At 60.8% G+C, this 17,227-nt stretch overlaps 1 protein-coding gene across 4 annotated transcripts in view; it reads right to left on the bottom strand.

Annotated features, from left to right (window-relative positions):
- Nucleotides 1-17,227, bottom strand: part of RIPOR1 (RHO family interacting cell polarization regulator 1) — a 31,360-nt gene that overhangs the window by 12,445 nt on the left and 1,688 nt on the right. For 2 of the 4 annotated variants that reach the window (XM_039721487.1, XM_039721488.1), the window contains exon 1: nucleotides 9,557-9,833. The exons of 1 other annotated variant lie outside the window; for it this stretch is intronic. In XM_039721487.1, the coding sequence (XP_039577421.1) occupies nucleotides 9,557-9,818 (262 nt within the window). In that variant the 5' untranslated portion in view covers nucleotides 9,819-9,833. Of the gene's footprint in view, nucleotides 1-4,191; nucleotides 4,572-9,556; nucleotides 9,834-17,227 lie in introns of those variants that run through there. One more of the 4 variants, XM_039721489.1, reaches the window with a different exon arrangement.

Here is a 17,227-nt window from a genome sequence, read left to right as displayed (position 1 = left end):
GCCAGGCAGGACCCTAGGGATGCACAACTTCCCTGGCTGACAGAGCCAGAGCCACCTCCCTCCATCCTAAGGAGCTCACTTTGCCTTTCCTCCTGTCTCCAGCATGGCCGACAGTGAACAGCTCAGGGACACGGGCACTGCTGGGGCTTCCACTCCCACCCCATCCCATCTCCACTCCTTCCCCAGGCCCAGGACCCCAGCTCAGCCTGGTCCCACATGGCTCACACTCAGCCACCAGTGGGTATCCCCTGGCACTGTGCCCCTCACCACCCTGCACGCCAGGCTGGGGCCGGGGATTTGCAGCACCCAGGATGAGCTGGAGCCATCTGCAGCCAAAGCCAACCACCACCACCACTCACCTCTATCCCAGTGGAGCCAGGAGGCAGCAGGTCCATCTGGTTCCCCCTTGGGACTCGTGTCCCAGCCCACACCACGGAGCCACTCGGCGGGTCCCACGGACACAGAGTTATCTGGGTGCCTGTCCCTCCATTTTCCAGGACAACACTGTCCCAATTAAGCTCATTACGAAGAGCTGTAATCCCTGGCAGCCTGGCTGACCTGCAGGCCTGGGCAGATTACCCTCTGCAGGGCTCTTTAATCTGCTCCCCACTGAGCGAGGAGGGCCTGTGGCACCCGTGCTGCCGTGGCTCAGCCATAGGGAGAGCACCCTCCACCCACAGGACAAGGCTCTCATGTGGGGCAGGTCAAAGTTCAGGGTGAGGACAGTCCTGCCAACCCATCCTTCTCCAGCCCACATTACCACGTTGGAGCACAGAGGGACCTCTAAGGAGAGTTTCCCAGTCAGGAGCCCGCACTGGGAAAGGACGCTGAGATTGTCAGAGAGAAGGATGCTGAGAGCATCAAGGGGAGGAGGATGCAGGAGGAGGAGAAGGATGCTGGGTGTGCTGGAGGGGACACACAGCACAACTCAGAGCAATCTGCAGCCACCAGCCCAGGCACCTCAGAGGCTCCAGCAGACACTTGTGCCGTGCTGGGTCCTACTCCAAAGCACTGGAGGCTCCCTGACTGGCAGAGGGAGCAGTGGCTGCTGCCAGGACCACATCCCTGCACTCCAGCCCTGGACCCGGCTCTCCCACAAACAAACATCCACCACAACGTACCATGGCACCCTGCATCCCCAGACCTGGCACCCTGCAACCAAGATCCTGTGCCAGGAGCCCAAACCCCCTTGGAGGAAGGGGACACCAAACCCCTGCTCTGCAGGAGTGATGCTCCAGGAGCCCCAAGGATGCTCCAGCCCAGCACCGGCAGCCGGCTGGGTGCTGAAGGGCAGCACTGCCTGCATGAGGCAGGGCAGGCAGGATGTGGGGTCTCTGTTCCTGGCACTCTTGGGCTTGGCTCACAGAGGAGGAAAAATCCCCAGCATAGTGCATTCCTGACATTACCGAGATAAGAGGTACCTGGTACCAGCAGCACAGCCAGCCCCCGCAGGGAGCAGAGCCTGGGGCACGCTTGGAAGGGACCACTGGGCACCGTATCTCACCCAGGCTGGCGAGCCCCGTGCCAGGCTTACCATGAGGCTGGCACCATCAGAGCACCAGCACACTCATGTCCCTGCCATGGGCTAAAGCCCCAAGCACATCCTTTCTCCCTCCTGAGCAGAAAAGCTCCTGCCCCAAAGGTTCAGTCCCAGCAAGCCCCACTGCCCCCTGCCCTTAGTTAGGGCTCATCGCTAACAAACCTGCCTCCCGACCAAGCTTTTCAGCTTTTCCGTGCCACAGACTGCCTCCAGATCTCCCAGCGTAGGAAATGCAATCCTGGGAGTGTGTCCCTCTGTCCGTCCTTGGCCAGCACTGCCCGTGGGCAGCGGCCAGAAAGGCAGCGAGCAGCTGAACAGGCAGCACAGCACGGGGTGCTGGAGCCCACCCCGGGGCTCTCCAGCCCGGCTGCCGGCTCCTCTCTCCTCTCTCGCCGCCCGCCCGGTGCTCTGGAGATGATTGGGATCCCAAGAATGCTGGTCTGAGCAGCGGAGGGGGCAGTCCGACCGGCTGGGTTGGTCCCAGCTGGTTTCTGTTTCCGACACTCAGACACCAGCCTCAGGTCGCTCCGGCGGGTTTATCAACACTGCCCTGGTCGGAGACGCCCCAAACTGGCTCCCCCTGAGTCCCCAGCCCTGCAGCCCTGGAGCTGGGGGTGCTCTGACCAGCACTTCCAGGGATGTCACTCACTGGAGGCCACCAATGCCCAGGGCGGCCAACCCAGCAGACTCCAGCACCCCCCACCTCGGGGAAGACACCCAGGAGCAAGGAGCAGCACCTAGGGCACCCAAGGGGGTGGGCTGTGGTCCCTGCACTGATGGCACTGCGGCGATCCCCGGGGCACAGCAGGGCACAGTGTCCCTCAGTGGGGGACCCCACCATGAGCCCAGGACCACCCATCCTGCCCGTGGTGCCTGGGGCAAGCGGGGGGTCCTGCCACGTCCCACCCCAGCACCTCTGGGTGAAACCCGGGCGCAGGGCGGGGATGACCTCGGAGCCTGTGAACGCAGCCCGCTGGCTCGGCTCCCCCGGGAGCAGCCCTGCATCCGTGTTTGCACAGCTGTGGCCCCGCTGCCCCAGCGCAGGCACGTACCCCGGCCCCCGCCGGCCCCTTCCGGCCCCGGGACGGCCCCTGGCCGCTCCCAGCGTGGGCTGGAGCGGCTCTTCCCTCCCACCAGGCCTCATCCCCCCTCGGCACAGAGGATGGGAGCATCCGGGGACCGAAGCCATGCTGCCTTGGTCACAAGGAGCCTGAGAGCCGCCTCTTCCCTGAGCCCTCCACGCTCTGCCTCTCCTCCTCGTGCTGGGCAAGGAGAGGGATTGGGGGCTTTTGGGAGTCAGATGAGTCAGTAAATGGCATCCCGGCACCCGTGACTCACACGGAGAGAAAGTCTCAGCCATAAGGTCACAGCCCCACAGCCCCCAGCAGAACAGGGAACGGAGGTTTGGTTGTCTGGGTGCTGGCTGCTCTCAGCCCCATGGCTGTAAGGACACGGCGCTGATATCCGCCCCTGCGGCCAGGGGAGGCTGCTGGCTCCTTGGGCCAAATGGGAGGGCGGCAGGAAAGGGAAGGAGCTGCGAATGGGAAGAATTGGAGGAAGTGCTTATTTACCCCGCGGAGTATCCCTGCGGAAGGGCAGGGCACGGCACAGGCGGACACTCACAGCCAGTTCCTGGGGGGGCTCACAGCCCCCGGCCCTGCCACGCACCCCGTGGGCTCCCTGTCTCCAGCCAGAAGGAGATGCAAACCCAAACTGTAACACAGAGAAGCAGCAACCACTGGGGCAGGGGGTTTCCCAGAGGATGGCAAAGCTCAAGCCCAGTGTGTTCTCTAGGATGGCTCCTGGGAACCAGCCCAGGACTACTGTGGTCCTGGTGAAGTGAGTCCCCCACCACCAAAGGCACAAACCGAGCACCCACCCAGTCAGGGTCCCCACAGACACCGCTCATCTCTGTACCCTGTGGGATGGGGCTGCATCCTGGCCACGGGCACCAGACTGCTCCTGAGCAGGCTGTGATCCTCTCAGAAGTGCTGGGAACCTCTGGAACGATCCTCCTGGGACTGGCATAATCTTGTGGAGGTCCCACATCCACCTTCCCCCTGACATCCTCATCTCCAGAGTGTTCTGCTGAGTACCAGCAGCTGCCCCCACAAATCCTGCCCAAACAACTTGGTCCAGGTGCACAAAAGCAACCCCAAGGCCCTCTGTTTTCCCCAGGTCCCCAGGGGCCACCATGCCAAGGATGCTTGACATGGAGATGGGCTCTGTCATCATCAGACAAGGGGATATGAGTGGGGGAAAAACAGTTTGCCGAGGAAAGCTGTGCTGCCCTGGCATCAGGGGTGCATCACCCCAGAGCAGCTGGCAGCTGTGGCCCCTCTCCTGCCTTGAGACACAGTGGATCTCAGTGTAGGCAACAGCAAGATCAGGCAGCCAGGGGGTCCTACCTGCACGGACACTCTGTCCTGACACCCCGTCACTGCAACCCGCGGTGACAACCCGTCCCTTGCAGGTGGCGGGTGCATATGTCCTTGGTGTCCCTGTCAGGGAGAGCTTTCCCCTCAAGAAAACTCCTCACCCCAAAAAACCCCTCCGGAGCCCAGCCACGTCACCCCGGGAGCCTCAGACACCTGGGGGTCCCCAAATATCGCCGTTCGCGGGGGAGCCCTGGTGCTGCCGGCGCTCAGTACCTCTCGGTTTGCCATTCATGGCGTGCTGCGGCAGCACATCCCCCTCGGGCTGGGCTCAGCGTCCCGGGTGGCTGTTGTTCTCTCATGCCGTCTGTCCGCCCGAGTGCGGGGGCCGTGGCCGGAGGGCCCCCCCAGCAGCAGTCTCCTCCCCCGCTTCCCCTGCCCGCGGGCTGACATCACTGCCCAGCGCCGCAGCCCCGCCGTGACTCAAGGGGACGGAGGATGGGAGGACACGGGAGGATGCCGGACCCCCCCGGAGGGAAGGGGCCCCACCAGCACCGGCTACACCCGGAGCACAGCACACTTCGGCCCCTATGCTTCCACCCCCACGGCCCCCTGGGGAAACTGAGGCACGGGTGGAAGGGAGGGGAACGCACTGCAAACCCCCCCTGCGGCCCCTCTCTGATCGCTTCCCTTGGAGACCCCCGCTCCCGCCGGCACCCAGGGCCGAGCACGGGGGCTCTCAGCGCCCTGCCGAGCGCCCCGCTGGCCCCGAGCTGCGCCCGGGGCTGGGCGGGGGATGCGCAGCCCCGCGCCCCCATCCCCGCCGGCTCCACTGCGGGCAGGCACAAAGCCGTGGGCAGCTGATGCTCACACCACTGCCGCTTGCTTCTGCATTGCTTGGGTTTAAATATAAGTATATACAAATACAATAAATATATATAGTTATATTTATGTGTATATAAAGCCACCGTGGCTTTGCTGTAGGCTTCCCACAGCATGCAATCCCGTGGCGTGCCTGTGGGCATCCTCCAAGACCCAGGAGCCACTGGGAAAAGGGCTTCCTTGCTCAAAAGTCCCTGCTTTGTGTCCTGAGTATCCAAAGCCTTGGAGAAGCTCGCTTCAGCCAGGGCATCCTCAAAGGGCTCTCCAAAGATGCTGGGGTGCAATTCCCATGTGGGAATGTCTGTCCTGCTTCCCATGGGGGTCCAGCTCCCACAGCGCAGTGTGGCAGACCCACCTGCCCTCCATGCCAATCCCAGCAGCCAGCAGCACCTCTCAGGCCCACAACTCCCTGTTTAGTGCCCCAAACAGCCAGGAGACCCTGTGGCACAGATGTCACCAGGCTTCAGCACTGGTCCTGGGAATACCCAAGACTGCAACCCTCCTCCAGGTCGGACAAAGGCTGGAGCAGCCAGCTCTGTCCAGGCTGGGATCAGCTGCCCCTCACCACGTCACTGGAGCAGGAACAAACACCAAACACCTCCCTCCCAGGCTCCTTTCCTGTTTGCTGCTGATTTTAGAGCAAGGTCAGGACAGGTTCAGGAGGAAAAGCACTGAGACAGTCTTGGGGGTCCTTGCAGATATGAGGTCCTCCCACAAAGTGAACCCCTCCCCCAGAGAGTGAGCCTGTTGTGGGATTGCTTCCCCAGCCCAGAGCAGGTCCCCTCCCTGCAGGTCCCATAGGGGACAAGAAGCATCAGGGGCTCCCATGTATGGTGGTATGGCTGCCCCACTGTGGGCACCCACTTGTGTGGGAGCCAGCCACAGTCAGGCCTGCAGAGCTGAGGTGGCAGCAGTGTCACCAGAGTGTGCTGTGACCCAGGGCACCCTCAGGTCCCAGTGCCCAAGTGGGTGCATCAGCCACATTGGGAGAGCAGCTGCAGCTGGTAAGGCTGGGCTACCTCTGAGCAGCATCCAAAGAAAAACCACCCCAGATGCCCACCAGCCTCCATGCCAGTGCCACGGGCCATGGAGAGCCAGCAGCCCAGCACACTGCAAAGCCCATCTCCACCCCAGCCTTCCAGCACCTGCACGAAGACCAGGTCTCCTACCTCTCCTGGACACGACGCATCCCCCCGGCTCTCCCCTCCGACAGGCACAGCCCCATCCTGGCGGCTGCCGTGGGCAGTGGCCACCACCGGCTTTTCACCGCGTGCTGCTTCTCCCCGGGGACTGGCATCACCGCGGGCACCGCCCCGGCCTGGCCATCCTTGTGCTGGCAGCCGGCGGGCGGCACGCGGCCAGGCAGCGCGCCCGCAGCGCGGCCCATGCCAGCCCGTTTGTTCTCATTAAAGGTTAACGAGAGAGCCACGCTCAAGCTGCCCAGTGCGGGAGGGGCTTTCCCCGGTGTCACACAGAGTGAGGGACTTCCAGGCTTCCCTCGCAGAGGGGCGACAGCCAGGCTGTGCTGCTCGAGGGGACTCTGCCTCCTGCAGCCTGCAGTCCCAGGGGATCTGGGTGGCAGCTGACTCATGAGGTGCCTGGCATGGCATCATCCCGGGCATCACCCTTGAGGAGAGCACCAGGAGCGGGCAGGAGACAGGGTCAGGCATTCCAAAAGTGGCAGAGGGTACCAGAGGAGGACACATTCCACCAGCCATGCCCTCTGAGCACCTCACAGCACTCTTCATGGCACTTGGCAGGGCTTGACAGCTCAGGACACCTTGCCAAGGGAGGGCAGAGGAAGGGCACAAGCCACGCCAGCAGTGCCAGGGTGGTAATTGAGTTAAATGAGTCCCTGTTCCTGGCTGGGCTGGAAATAGGGAGTGGGTGCAAGGAAGGGGACATCTCCATGTGACTTTTCAACTCAGGAGGTTTCCCTGCATACTCACCACTCTGGCTCAGCTCATCCTGCCAGGGTGGCTGCCTCAGTCCCTCCTCTGCAGCAGGGATGTTGTGGGTGTAATGCCCCAGGTGCTCCCTTTTTGGCGGTGTTCCTTTATGCCTTCCTTGTACCAGGCCTGGGGAGCCGCCCTGGGCATCCCCACCCCAACCACAACAGCTGAACATGCAAACACTCCCTGGGCAGCCATGCTTGGACACACACCTACAGCCACGGCCAGCCTGTGCACAGGCAGAAAAACCCAGCAGGTTATTCCTACTTCCCTGCCCTGCATGGGATACAAGACCAGCTTCCCATAGATCACACATTCTGCCAGCAGAGTCCTAGGGAAATTCTCCAGCTTCTCCCTGCTGCCAGGGACCACCAGCACTGACTCTGAGCCCACCTAGCCCCTGGAGAAGCCACCAGCCCCAACCCAACGCTGCCTTGGTGGCACCAGCACCACAGACCAAGGTGATGAAGAAGCTATTTCAGGCTGTTTTGGACAAGTACTCCCCAGCCACAGACGTCTTTGAGTGGCTAGGAATGTCACCACGGCTGGAAACCTGACAGGAAAGGGCATAGGCCAGCCTCAGTCAGTGTTAAAAGTCATGGCTCGCCCAAAAGGTTTGTGGAGATGGAATCAGCCTGGTGAGGGACTAAAAAGCTTTTGGCCATGGGGGAGTCCTGGGAGTAGGCAGGAGATGACAATTTTGTCAAGAGGACATACAGTCACAGCTTGAAGGAGAAGCACAGTAAGTGACCAAGTGACCTGTCCTGGGCTGGGACAGCTGCAGGTGGTCACCCCCACCACAGTGCTACAGCTGACTTCTCGGACTTTACTTTCTGCTAAAACTGGCGAAGCCAACTCCAAAAAATCCTGGGACCCAGCACAGAGTTTTTTCCACAAGCAGATGCCCTGAGGGCTGGAGAAGGACCAGCCCTTGTGCCAAGCCAGGCTCTACCCCCACCAGGCTGGCCCTGATGCTGTCGGCAGCATCCCTTCCTGGAGGGGCTGGGCACGGGGCGGCGGCAGACTCGAGCCCTCCCCCCTCGCTTCCTCGCATAGTCCCCACTCGGCAGCAGAAATAGAAACTATATAAATGGCAGCCCTATAAATAACCCCAAAGCACGCGGCGGGGAGCTGGTCCCAGCCCAGCACTGGCCTCAGCCCACGCAAAGCCAGGGCTCGGGCTGCCTCCACTGTGCCCTGGGGATCTCGAATGCCAGCTGCTCCCTGCCCGCCATGGGTTTCCCAGGGTCCTGTCCTTTAGGTCAGTGTCATGGCAGGAGCCTCAGCCACGGGCATGCTCTGGATCCCAGCCTGATGACATTCCTGGGGACACCCTACGCCCATCCAGCTCCTCCCGTCCAGCCAGCACTGGACAATGCCCGTCACAGGCACCCTGCTGCAACCCAGCCAAAGCAGCAGCTCTGCCCAGGAGCCTCAGCAAGGCTTGGGAAGAGATATCCCTGTCCTCACCACTGTCCTCACTGCAGATGAACAGTTATCCCCTTGTTGCACCCCAACACCTCTCAGCTATTCCCCCCCAACATCCCCCATCCCTGCCATGCCCATTGCTGCCCCCATTTCCATGCTGAACCCCATCATGACCTGTCCTCCATGGGGACTCAGCCACCACCACGCCAGGGATAACACCACGTCACCACAGCTCCTCTCCACCCAGGGGACTGTGGCAAGGCACCGGGGACCCTCACGAGCCGAGAGGAGGCAACGCCGCTGGTGACAAGCTGGTGACAAGCCCTGCACTGCCGGATTTTGCGCGGCGTCACAGCCTCATGTCCCAGCCCTGCCTGGGGGACGCAGTGAAGCCACCAGCCAGGAGACGGGAGACATGGGGTTTACAGGATGCCCAGGACTTCCCAGTGCCCTCGGGAGTCTCCTCTGGGAATGTGGCAAGGGTAAAACCCGCTGAGGCTGTTTGCATGCCCTGGGACGGCCGGAGGTGCGGCAGGGGAAGGGTTAATGGTGCGAGGCCTTCCCGAGCACTTCTTGGCAGGCTGGGAAGGGCTGGGAGACAGGAGGATCGGGCCAGCAACAAAGCGAGATCTGTCTCATTAATTCCTCCGAGCATTCCTCCCCCCGTCACCCCGGAGGGGGAGGCAGCACCCGGCGGACACGGTGTCCCCAGGTCCCTCGGGAGCCCCGCGGGTCCCGCCCGGCGCAGGGCTCCATGGGGGCGATGGCCGCAGCCTCTCCCGCGGGACACAGGGCTTGGCGTCCCGCAGGCGCTCGGGCACGGCCCTATATGGCCACGGGCAGCTTCTCCTTCGCCCGCCGTACCCCTGCCCGTACCCCGGCCTGGAGTCCCAAGGGATTCGGGGCAGGGCACGGTTCATGCCACCAGCGTCATTCCAAACCCGGGAGCGAAAGAGTGGCTGGAGAAGCTGATCTATCCCCGACAGGGTCTGGGGGGCATCGGGTGACATTGGGGGTGCTCGCCCTGATCTCCCGCTGTCAGGCTGCTCCTTCTCCGGGAGTCTCGGGCCACGGTCCCGGCCGGAGCGCGGAGGATCCCTCGGAACCGCAGTGGGGCGGAGGAGCGGAGCCCCGTGCCCGTGTCCCCGTCCCGTCCTCCCGGCGAGCCCCGTGTCCGTGTCCCCGTCCCACGCTCCCGGCGAGCCCGGGCACCCCAGCGCGGCGTGGGGCGCGCACCGGGGGTGGCGGCACAGGGGACGCGGCGGGCGGTGGCTTGCGGCGACGTGGCCCCCCAAGGGTGTAGCCCTGCCAAGGCCACCAACCCCGCTCCCCCCGACCCCCCCGTGGCCGCGGGGTGCGGAGGTGCGGGTGGCACTCACATGTCCCAGGAGAGGCGGGGGGCGAGGCGCGGGGCGAAAGCGGGCCTGGCTCGGTGCATCCCCTTTGTTCCACTCCCATGGACGGGAGCAAGCGGGGAGTTCGTGCAGGCTCTTGGCAGCGCCCACCCCGGCTCTCTCCATGGAAACGCGGGAGCCATGTGATTTCGGCAGGAAACCACGGCCCAGCCAGCGCCAATGGCAGCTGCATGGACGGGAGCACCTCCCTCCCCGAGGCGACCGACACCGCTGCCGACACCGCCATCGCCACCGCCGCCGCCACCAAGGCCGCCACGGCCACCACGGCCCCGCGGGGGCTGCAGACCCGCCGGCCATCAGCATTCCCCGGGGGTCCACAAGCCCCACCGTGAGCCGGAGCAGGATCCCACCTCCCCCGGGGCGAGGGCAGTGGGGGCAGCCCGGCTGGCTCTTGGCCTTCCTGCCGCACACAGCCCCCAGAGCCTCCCCCTGCCAGGGAAGCAATGGCTGGAGCAATTCCTCCTCCCTCACCGCCCCCGTCTCCCCCCACAAGGGCCACCACAGCCTCCCAGGCTTCAGTGCTCTCTGCAGGACCCCGGGCATGTTTCGCATTCCAGCAGTGAAGTGGCATGACCAAGGCTGTGCAGTCAGTCAGTCGGTGGCAGAGGGAGCACCCAAATATCCTTGCTCCCAGTTCTGTGACACCCAGCACCCCACCCTGCCTTCCCCCCCAGCTCCTGCATCCAACTGAGCCACGCTCAGACCTCTGCCAATCACAAAGTGCACTCTGGGGGAGCAGAGCCTTGGCACTGATCCACATTCCCCATCCCACCAGCTTCCAGCACCCTAGGGAAGCAGCAGAAGAGCACTCCCAGCTTCCCCAGCTAAGGGACAGGCAGCAGCAGTCTAAATGCAGGCTGTCACCCGAGGGATGCCACAGTCACACGGTGCTGCTTCCACAACTGCCAGTCCACTTCCTAAACCCTGACACCTCCGAGCATCCCTGAAGGTGGAGGGGTGAGGAAGCCACGTGCCTGTTGGGGGGCTGCACCCTGCTCCTCTCCTTTCTCCCAAGACCATCTTTCTCCTGCCTGTCCTAGATCCTACTGAGTCGACCCAGTTTTAAGTGGAACTGAAGCCTTTGCAGCCCTGGTGAGACATCCTCCATGCAAGGACAAGGCTGTGCAGTGCTCCCGCCAGCCCTGTGAGGCACAAACACTAATTAGACCATCGTCAGGTCTTGGAGCCCAGCGGAGCAGGGCAATATCAGTGACAAGGAAATCATTGCACCACTCTCACTCTCCTGGGGCCACACCAAGGAGCAGAGCACTTGCTGCCAAGGTTGCTCGTGAGAACCAGGGCGTCCCAGCTCCCAGCCCAGTTCTCCAGGCTGGCCTGGTTACACGGAAGGAGAAGTGATGCAGGGATGGGACAGGGGACAGCAGGTCCTGAGGCCACCAGGGAAAAGCCAAGCCAAAAGGCCAACAGGGAAGGGTTGCCAGGGTGGATCCACCAAGCCATGTGGTTGATGAATCCCAGAATGGTTTGGGTTGGAAGGGACCTTAAAGACCACCTGGTTCCAACCCCCTGCCATGAGCAGGGACTCCTTTCAGTAGACCAGGTTACTCCAAGCCTCATCTAACCTGGCCTTGAACACTTCCAGGAACAGGGCAGCCACAGCTTCTCTGCACAATCTGTGCCAGGGCCTCCCCACCTTCACAGGGAAGAATTTCTTTCTAATATCCAATCTAATCCTACCCTCTGTTACTTGAAAGCCATCCCCCCTTGTCCTGGCACCCTGTGCTCTTGTCTGAAGTCCCTCTTCAAGTCTTTTGCAGCACTTTTAGGTACTGGAAGGGACTCCAAGGTCTCCCTGGAGCCTTCTCATCTCCAGGCTGAACAGCCCCTACTCCCTGAGCTTGTCTCCACAGCAGAGATGCTCCAGACCTCTGAGCATCTTCGTGGCCTCCTCTGAGCTTGCTCAAATAGGTCCACATCCTTCTTATTCTGGGGCCCCAGACTGGATGCAGTGCTGCAGATAGGATCTCACCAGAGCAGAGCAGAAGGGCAGAATCTCCTCTCAGCCACTTGCCCACTCTGCTGAGGATGGACCCCAGAGTACATTTGGCTTTCTGGGCTGCCAGCACACATGGTCAGGTCATGTTGAGCTTCTTGCACAACCAACACCCCCAAGCCCTTCTCCTCAGGACTGCTCTGAATCCATTCTGAACCCAGGTCCCAGTGCCACACTGTCCCTGTACCACCAGGCTGACCCACCTTGTCATCCTTGGTGTGCTCAGCACCACTGTGCCACTCTGTCATCACCTGATCCAGCATCCCACCTGGATCAAGTGGGGGGCTGGACCCCACCCACACCCTGTACATGGTGTCACCACTGAAAATTTTCAGTTGAAAGTGACAGCCAAGGATTATTGGGGCCAAGTACCTGAGCACTTTAGGTCTGACAGAAAGTTAAAGCTTGCTGTTAAGGGCACTGTCCAAATGCCTCTTAAGCACTGACATGTCTGGGACATCAACCACCTCTCCGGGAAGTCTGTTCCAGGATTTGACCCCCTTCTCAGTAAAAACCTGGGGTGTCTGGAGGTAGACTGACCCACACCACCACACCCACTTACCTGTGCACCACCATCCCAAGCTAAAGCCCCATTCCTGGCTGCTGCTGGGGAGCAGCTGTATCCCTGCAGACAGCAGGAGAGGGGACTGCACCCTCCCCTCAGCCACACGCCTGCCTGCCCTGCCAGGCTGGGCTGGGGAGCCAAGCACTCCCTGTGCCAAGGTCAGGGCTGGCACACTGCACTGGCTGCTCTGGGAGCTTGCTCAGCACGGACCAGCTTGGCAAACAAAAACAAGGACAGGCTCCTGCCTGAGTTCCGGCAGCACTCCTGGCCTGCCTGCCCTCCAAAACTCCCTCCTGGATTTATGGAGGTATGGTGCCTGCTGACAGGAAGGAGTTAAACCTCCCAGCATGGATTTGGATACTCCTGGGTTAACCTTCCCAGCATGGATGCAGATAATCTTGGTTTAACCCTTTCTTTATGGATATGGATATTCCTGCGCTAATCTTGCCAGCATGGCTATGGATGGGTACTCCTGGTTTAATCCTTTCATTACGGACACAGATACTCCCGGGCTAACCCTCCCAGCATGGATATGGATACTCCTGGACTCCTGTCACTGAAGGAGCCTTCCCAGCAGTCAGGCTGGGAAGCTGGGCATTGGTGCAGGAAACAGTCCCTGAGCCCAAGGGCACTTTGTCTGAGAACCTGCTGGCATTAATGAGCTCCTCCCAGCACAGGACCGAACCTTTCCAGAGCCTGGTGACCCGAGACCACTCCAAGCACATTCCCCTCCTCCTGGCAGCTTCAGCAGCAGCCGTGCCAGCCGCCTGCTGCGGTGCAGAGAAAGGCCCGAGCCGGCGGCGGAGCCCCGCACCGCGGGGCTCTGCCCAAATTGCTCTTCTCACTGCAGCCTGGGCCTGGAGCCACATCTTCCTCTCCCCTCTCTCCGGAGGGCTGGAGGCCAGCCCTTGGCTCCAGGCTGGAGCTGCTGCGTGCTCAGCATTCCTGCTCAGCGCTGGAGCAAGGCACACACAGGCCGGGGCTCCAAGCCTTGCACCGGGACAGCCACGAATGCTCAGCACACCCAGAGCCCAGCCACCACTCCTGTGAGCAGCTGAGGTGCCTCCACAGAGCCTGCCACCATCCCTGCCCCCATCCCTGCCACCACCTTGGAGATGAGCATCCAGCATCCCAGCACTGAGCTCCCCATCCCTCCAGCTGCGCATTTTTGGAAAACACAACCTGGTAAAAGCTAAGGGAGCCAGGGCGGCGCTGATGCAGCATGAGCAATGTGAGCTGCCTCTCCAGCTGACTCACGGAGCCCTGGCCATGCTCAGGAACTGGCCAGCAGCACAGAAAGGCTGTGCCGTGCCAGCAGGTCCTCTGAGCTCTGCTGGAAAACCTTCCCCGACACACTCGGGGCCAGCTCACAGCAGCAGCAGGCTGGGGCACCGCCCTGACCCAGCCTGGCCTTTTCCATGGGGCAGAATTGTGTGGCCCAGCACTTTGCCTGCCCACAGGGCCAGGAAAAGGGAAGATGGGATACCCCCAGAGTGGCCACAAACCTACTCGGTGTTGGTCACCTCTCCCAGACTCTGGCCAGCAATCTGGAATCCAGGTCAGGGCTTTGCAGCAAAGCCAGGATATCCAGACTGTGACTTCATCAGGTCCAGCCCCAGCATGGGCCAGGAGGGTAAGGAGCTGCAGAGCAGCACTGGTCCAGACTCTCTGGCCACCAGCCAGCTGTCCCCCCTCCTAACTCCCTTGTTCACCCCAGGAAAGTTGCTGGCAGCATCTCCAACTTCTATCCCAGCTCAGCCTGGGGTACTGAACATCCCCTGGGACCACTCCACCTCCTGCAGGCAGGCAGCCATGCCCACCTCAGCACAGCAGGAGCCAGCTCACACACCCACAGGATCACTCCAAAAGTATCCATGATTCACAAAATTCCTACAGTGCCTTGCTGTTGTCCAACACTGAGCAGGAAGGCTGAGGTTGTGGCAAGCCCAGAAACCAGCCCAGCCCAGCAGACATAGCCAGTGGCAGGGCAACTGGCACAGCTGGGCAATGGCACAGCTGAGGTGTCAGCAGCCTTGAGGGTTCAACATCACACCAGGACGTTGTGCTGTGTTGTGTTGTGTTGTGTTGTGCTGTGCTGTGTTGTGTTGTGTTGTGTCCACCAGGTGAAGCAAAGCTTGGCCAATCAAGTTGGCTGAGGTGGGAATACATTGCCCCAAAGCTGGTGCTGTAAGGATGTGAGAGCAAAAGGCCATTCGGAGCACAAGGTGTTTTGGCAGGGCTGAGTCTGCAAATTTAGCAGAGTAGTATGCAAATATATGTAAATATACTCCTCCCAAGCAGGGCAGGGGATCACACACACACCCTGATCTGCTCCAGTGCTGAGGTGGGGTCCCTGTCCCCCATGAGCAGCTCCTGCTCCACCCAAGAGCAGAGTGAGTCCACCTGGGAACAGAGCAGCCCACGCTGGTGTCCCAGAGAGTGAAAGTGCTTCCTTCCCTGCAGTGAGCACAGCCTCCAGCAAAGCTCCCTCCCCTCCAAAGAAAACAACAAAGAAAATGCTGGGATGGGGATTAAGGAAATGAAACCGGCTGTGCAGGGTGAGCAAGGATAGGAAGTGGCTGTGATATCTCCTCTCCCCACTGGCCTACAGCTCTCCCAGCCCAGACCCCACAGCATGGCACATCTAAACCCAAGGGAAATCACGTGTTGGAGAGCATGTTGAATAACTGGGAGGTTTCTGAGTGATCCCTGCTCCTGAGATGGAACAGGCACCTGGGGAGCCTCTGTGCTCCCAGAATGGCATTTCCATGCTCTCTCCATCCCCACAGAACATTCAGGGAGACCTCCTGACACCACAAGCTGCACTCTGCTTCTGAAGCTGGTACTGTGGGGTGGCATCTCAGGAGTTTTGCTTTCATAGAAGAATTAAGGTTGGAAAAAACATTTAAGATCATCAAGTCCATTCTCATAGAAAAATTAAGGTTGGGAAAAACCTTTAAGATCATCAAGTCCATTAACCCCACACTGTCGAGCCCACCATTAAACCACATCCCCCAGATGTCCCATCCATACTTTTTTTTTTTTTTTTTTTTTTTTAAACTTAAGATCATCAAGTCCATTAACCACACTGTTGAGCCCACCATTAAACCACATCCCCTAGATGTCCCATCCATACATTTTCTTTTAATACTTCCAGAGGTGGTGAGGCCACCACTGCCCTGGTCATCCTGCAGCTACCTGTCCTGAGCTGCTGGCACAAATGGATCTGTGCTGGGAAGGATGGCCCTGGAGGAAAGCAGTGGCAGTCACACAGGAAGACCAGGACTAAAACGAGCTGCTAAAAGCTGCCAGTAGGGTAGGGGTAGCAGAGGGGGACATGCTGATAGCAGGGATTCTGCCACATCCTCCCCACCCCAAGTGATGCTCCTGAGCAGGGCCCATTCCAGCTCTTGTTCATGCCTCTAGCACATGTGTGAATGCCAGCAGCCCCAGGCTGTGGCTCCAGCAGGTCTCTCCTGTATCTGTCACATGTCGTGGCATGCAAGGGCCAGCTCTGTTTACATGTGCAAGTCTCAGATTCTCCTGCTGGGGATGAGTCAGGCTTCCCTCGACACCCCGCTGAGGTGGCAGTGTCAGGGCCCCAGCTGGTGTTTGCCTCCTGAACGGCTCACAGCTGCTGGATGCCAGGCTGGGAAGGGCTGGAAAGGGCTCACAGCCGCTGGATGCCAGGCTGGGAAGGGCTGGGAAGGGCTCACAGCCGCTGGATGCCGGGCTGGGAAGGGCTGGGAAGGGCTCGCACAGCCCTCTGCCTGCTTTCCATCCCACTCAGCAGCACGGAAGGCACTGCAGGCTGCAGCTCCCTGGCAGGAAGCTCTGCCTGGCTCGGCTCCACCGGGTCAGCTTCCTTCCCCTCCACCCCACAGGCACGTCATGGCTCAGCATGGGGCAGTCAAACCCTGAGCAAGCCCCCAGACACCTCCAGAGGCGTGGGCAGGATGGCCAAGCTGCTGCTAAGAAAACCCCATGTCCTCCAAAGCCTTGGGGTGCTGGGGTGTCTCCTGGGGATGCAGCTCACAGGAGAGAGGGGTCCCCTGGATTTGGGACCCCCAGGGACAGAGGCTGGAGCTCGAGGGAGAAGCCAGCCCTCTTTCCATCTGCACACTGCCTGGAGATGCCGAGCTGCCACTGGACTTGTGGGGTGGTGAGAGGGTGCCAGCTGCACACCACTGCCCAGCCTGTGCACAGTGGCAGCCAGCAGGCTGCCCTATCCAGAGGGTCCCCACCTGAGCCAGAGTGAGCATCCCAGGAGTTAAGAGAAACCCCAAAACACCCCAATGACATTCAGCTCCCCCTTTCCTTTCATTGCTCCCAGCCCTTGCTTTCTGCTCCTCTTTTCCACACATCCCAGAGTCAGAAAAGCTCTCCTCTCCAGATGGAGGCCTTTTCCCTATGCTCCCAAATTTCCCAGGGTGGGAAAAGAGCCTGGAAGCTCCTTTTTGGATGCCCCCACCTGCATCCCCCTTGCTGTGAGCAGGGCTGGGCTGGCTCTGTGCAAGCACAATAACCAGAAGTGTTGGAGCCGCTGGAAGGAGCGATGTTCCCGGATGGTATGCAGCCCTGACAGCACTGGCTCTGCTTTAAAGGGTAATTTTATCCTGTAATAACAAACAAGAGGAGCCAAGTTCCTCCCCAGCGTCACTTCCCTGGCTCCAAGGAGAGGGACATGGGGAGAGAACTCATTAGAATGAACTTGAATCCTTGTTCTTGCCATCACAGGGTCTTAACTCCACTCCCTTGAGACAAAAAGGGGGAAGATGCTCCAGGGCAGCAGGTCTGGGTCGAGAGTTGGAACAGATAGATTTGTGTGCTGACAATCTGGGGCCTGAGGAGATGACCCCTCTAGCAACTCCTGTCCTGCAGACAGCAGCAGGAAGCCTGTCCCAGCCCATGGCATGCCTGGCTGCACCCCATCACCATTCCCACAGCACTGGTCAGGCACACTGGCATCTCGGCACAGTGCCAGCTCCAAGTGCAGCCACCCGGGAACTTGTTCTGCAGAAGCTGGAAATTCAGGCCCAGCTGGTGCCGTGGGACG

The sequence above is a fragment of the Passer montanus genome, unplaced genomic scaffold, assembly GCF_014805655.1.
Source record: "Passer montanus isolate IOZ18808 unplaced genomic scaffold, ASM1480565v1 scaffold45, whole genome shotgun sequence".
Taxonomy (NCBI): Eukaryota; Metazoa; Chordata; class Aves; order Passeriformes; family Passeridae; genus Passer; species Passer montanus.
Note: the sequence above shows the minus strand (reverse complement) of the source record. Positions and strands in the feature narration are given on the sequence as shown.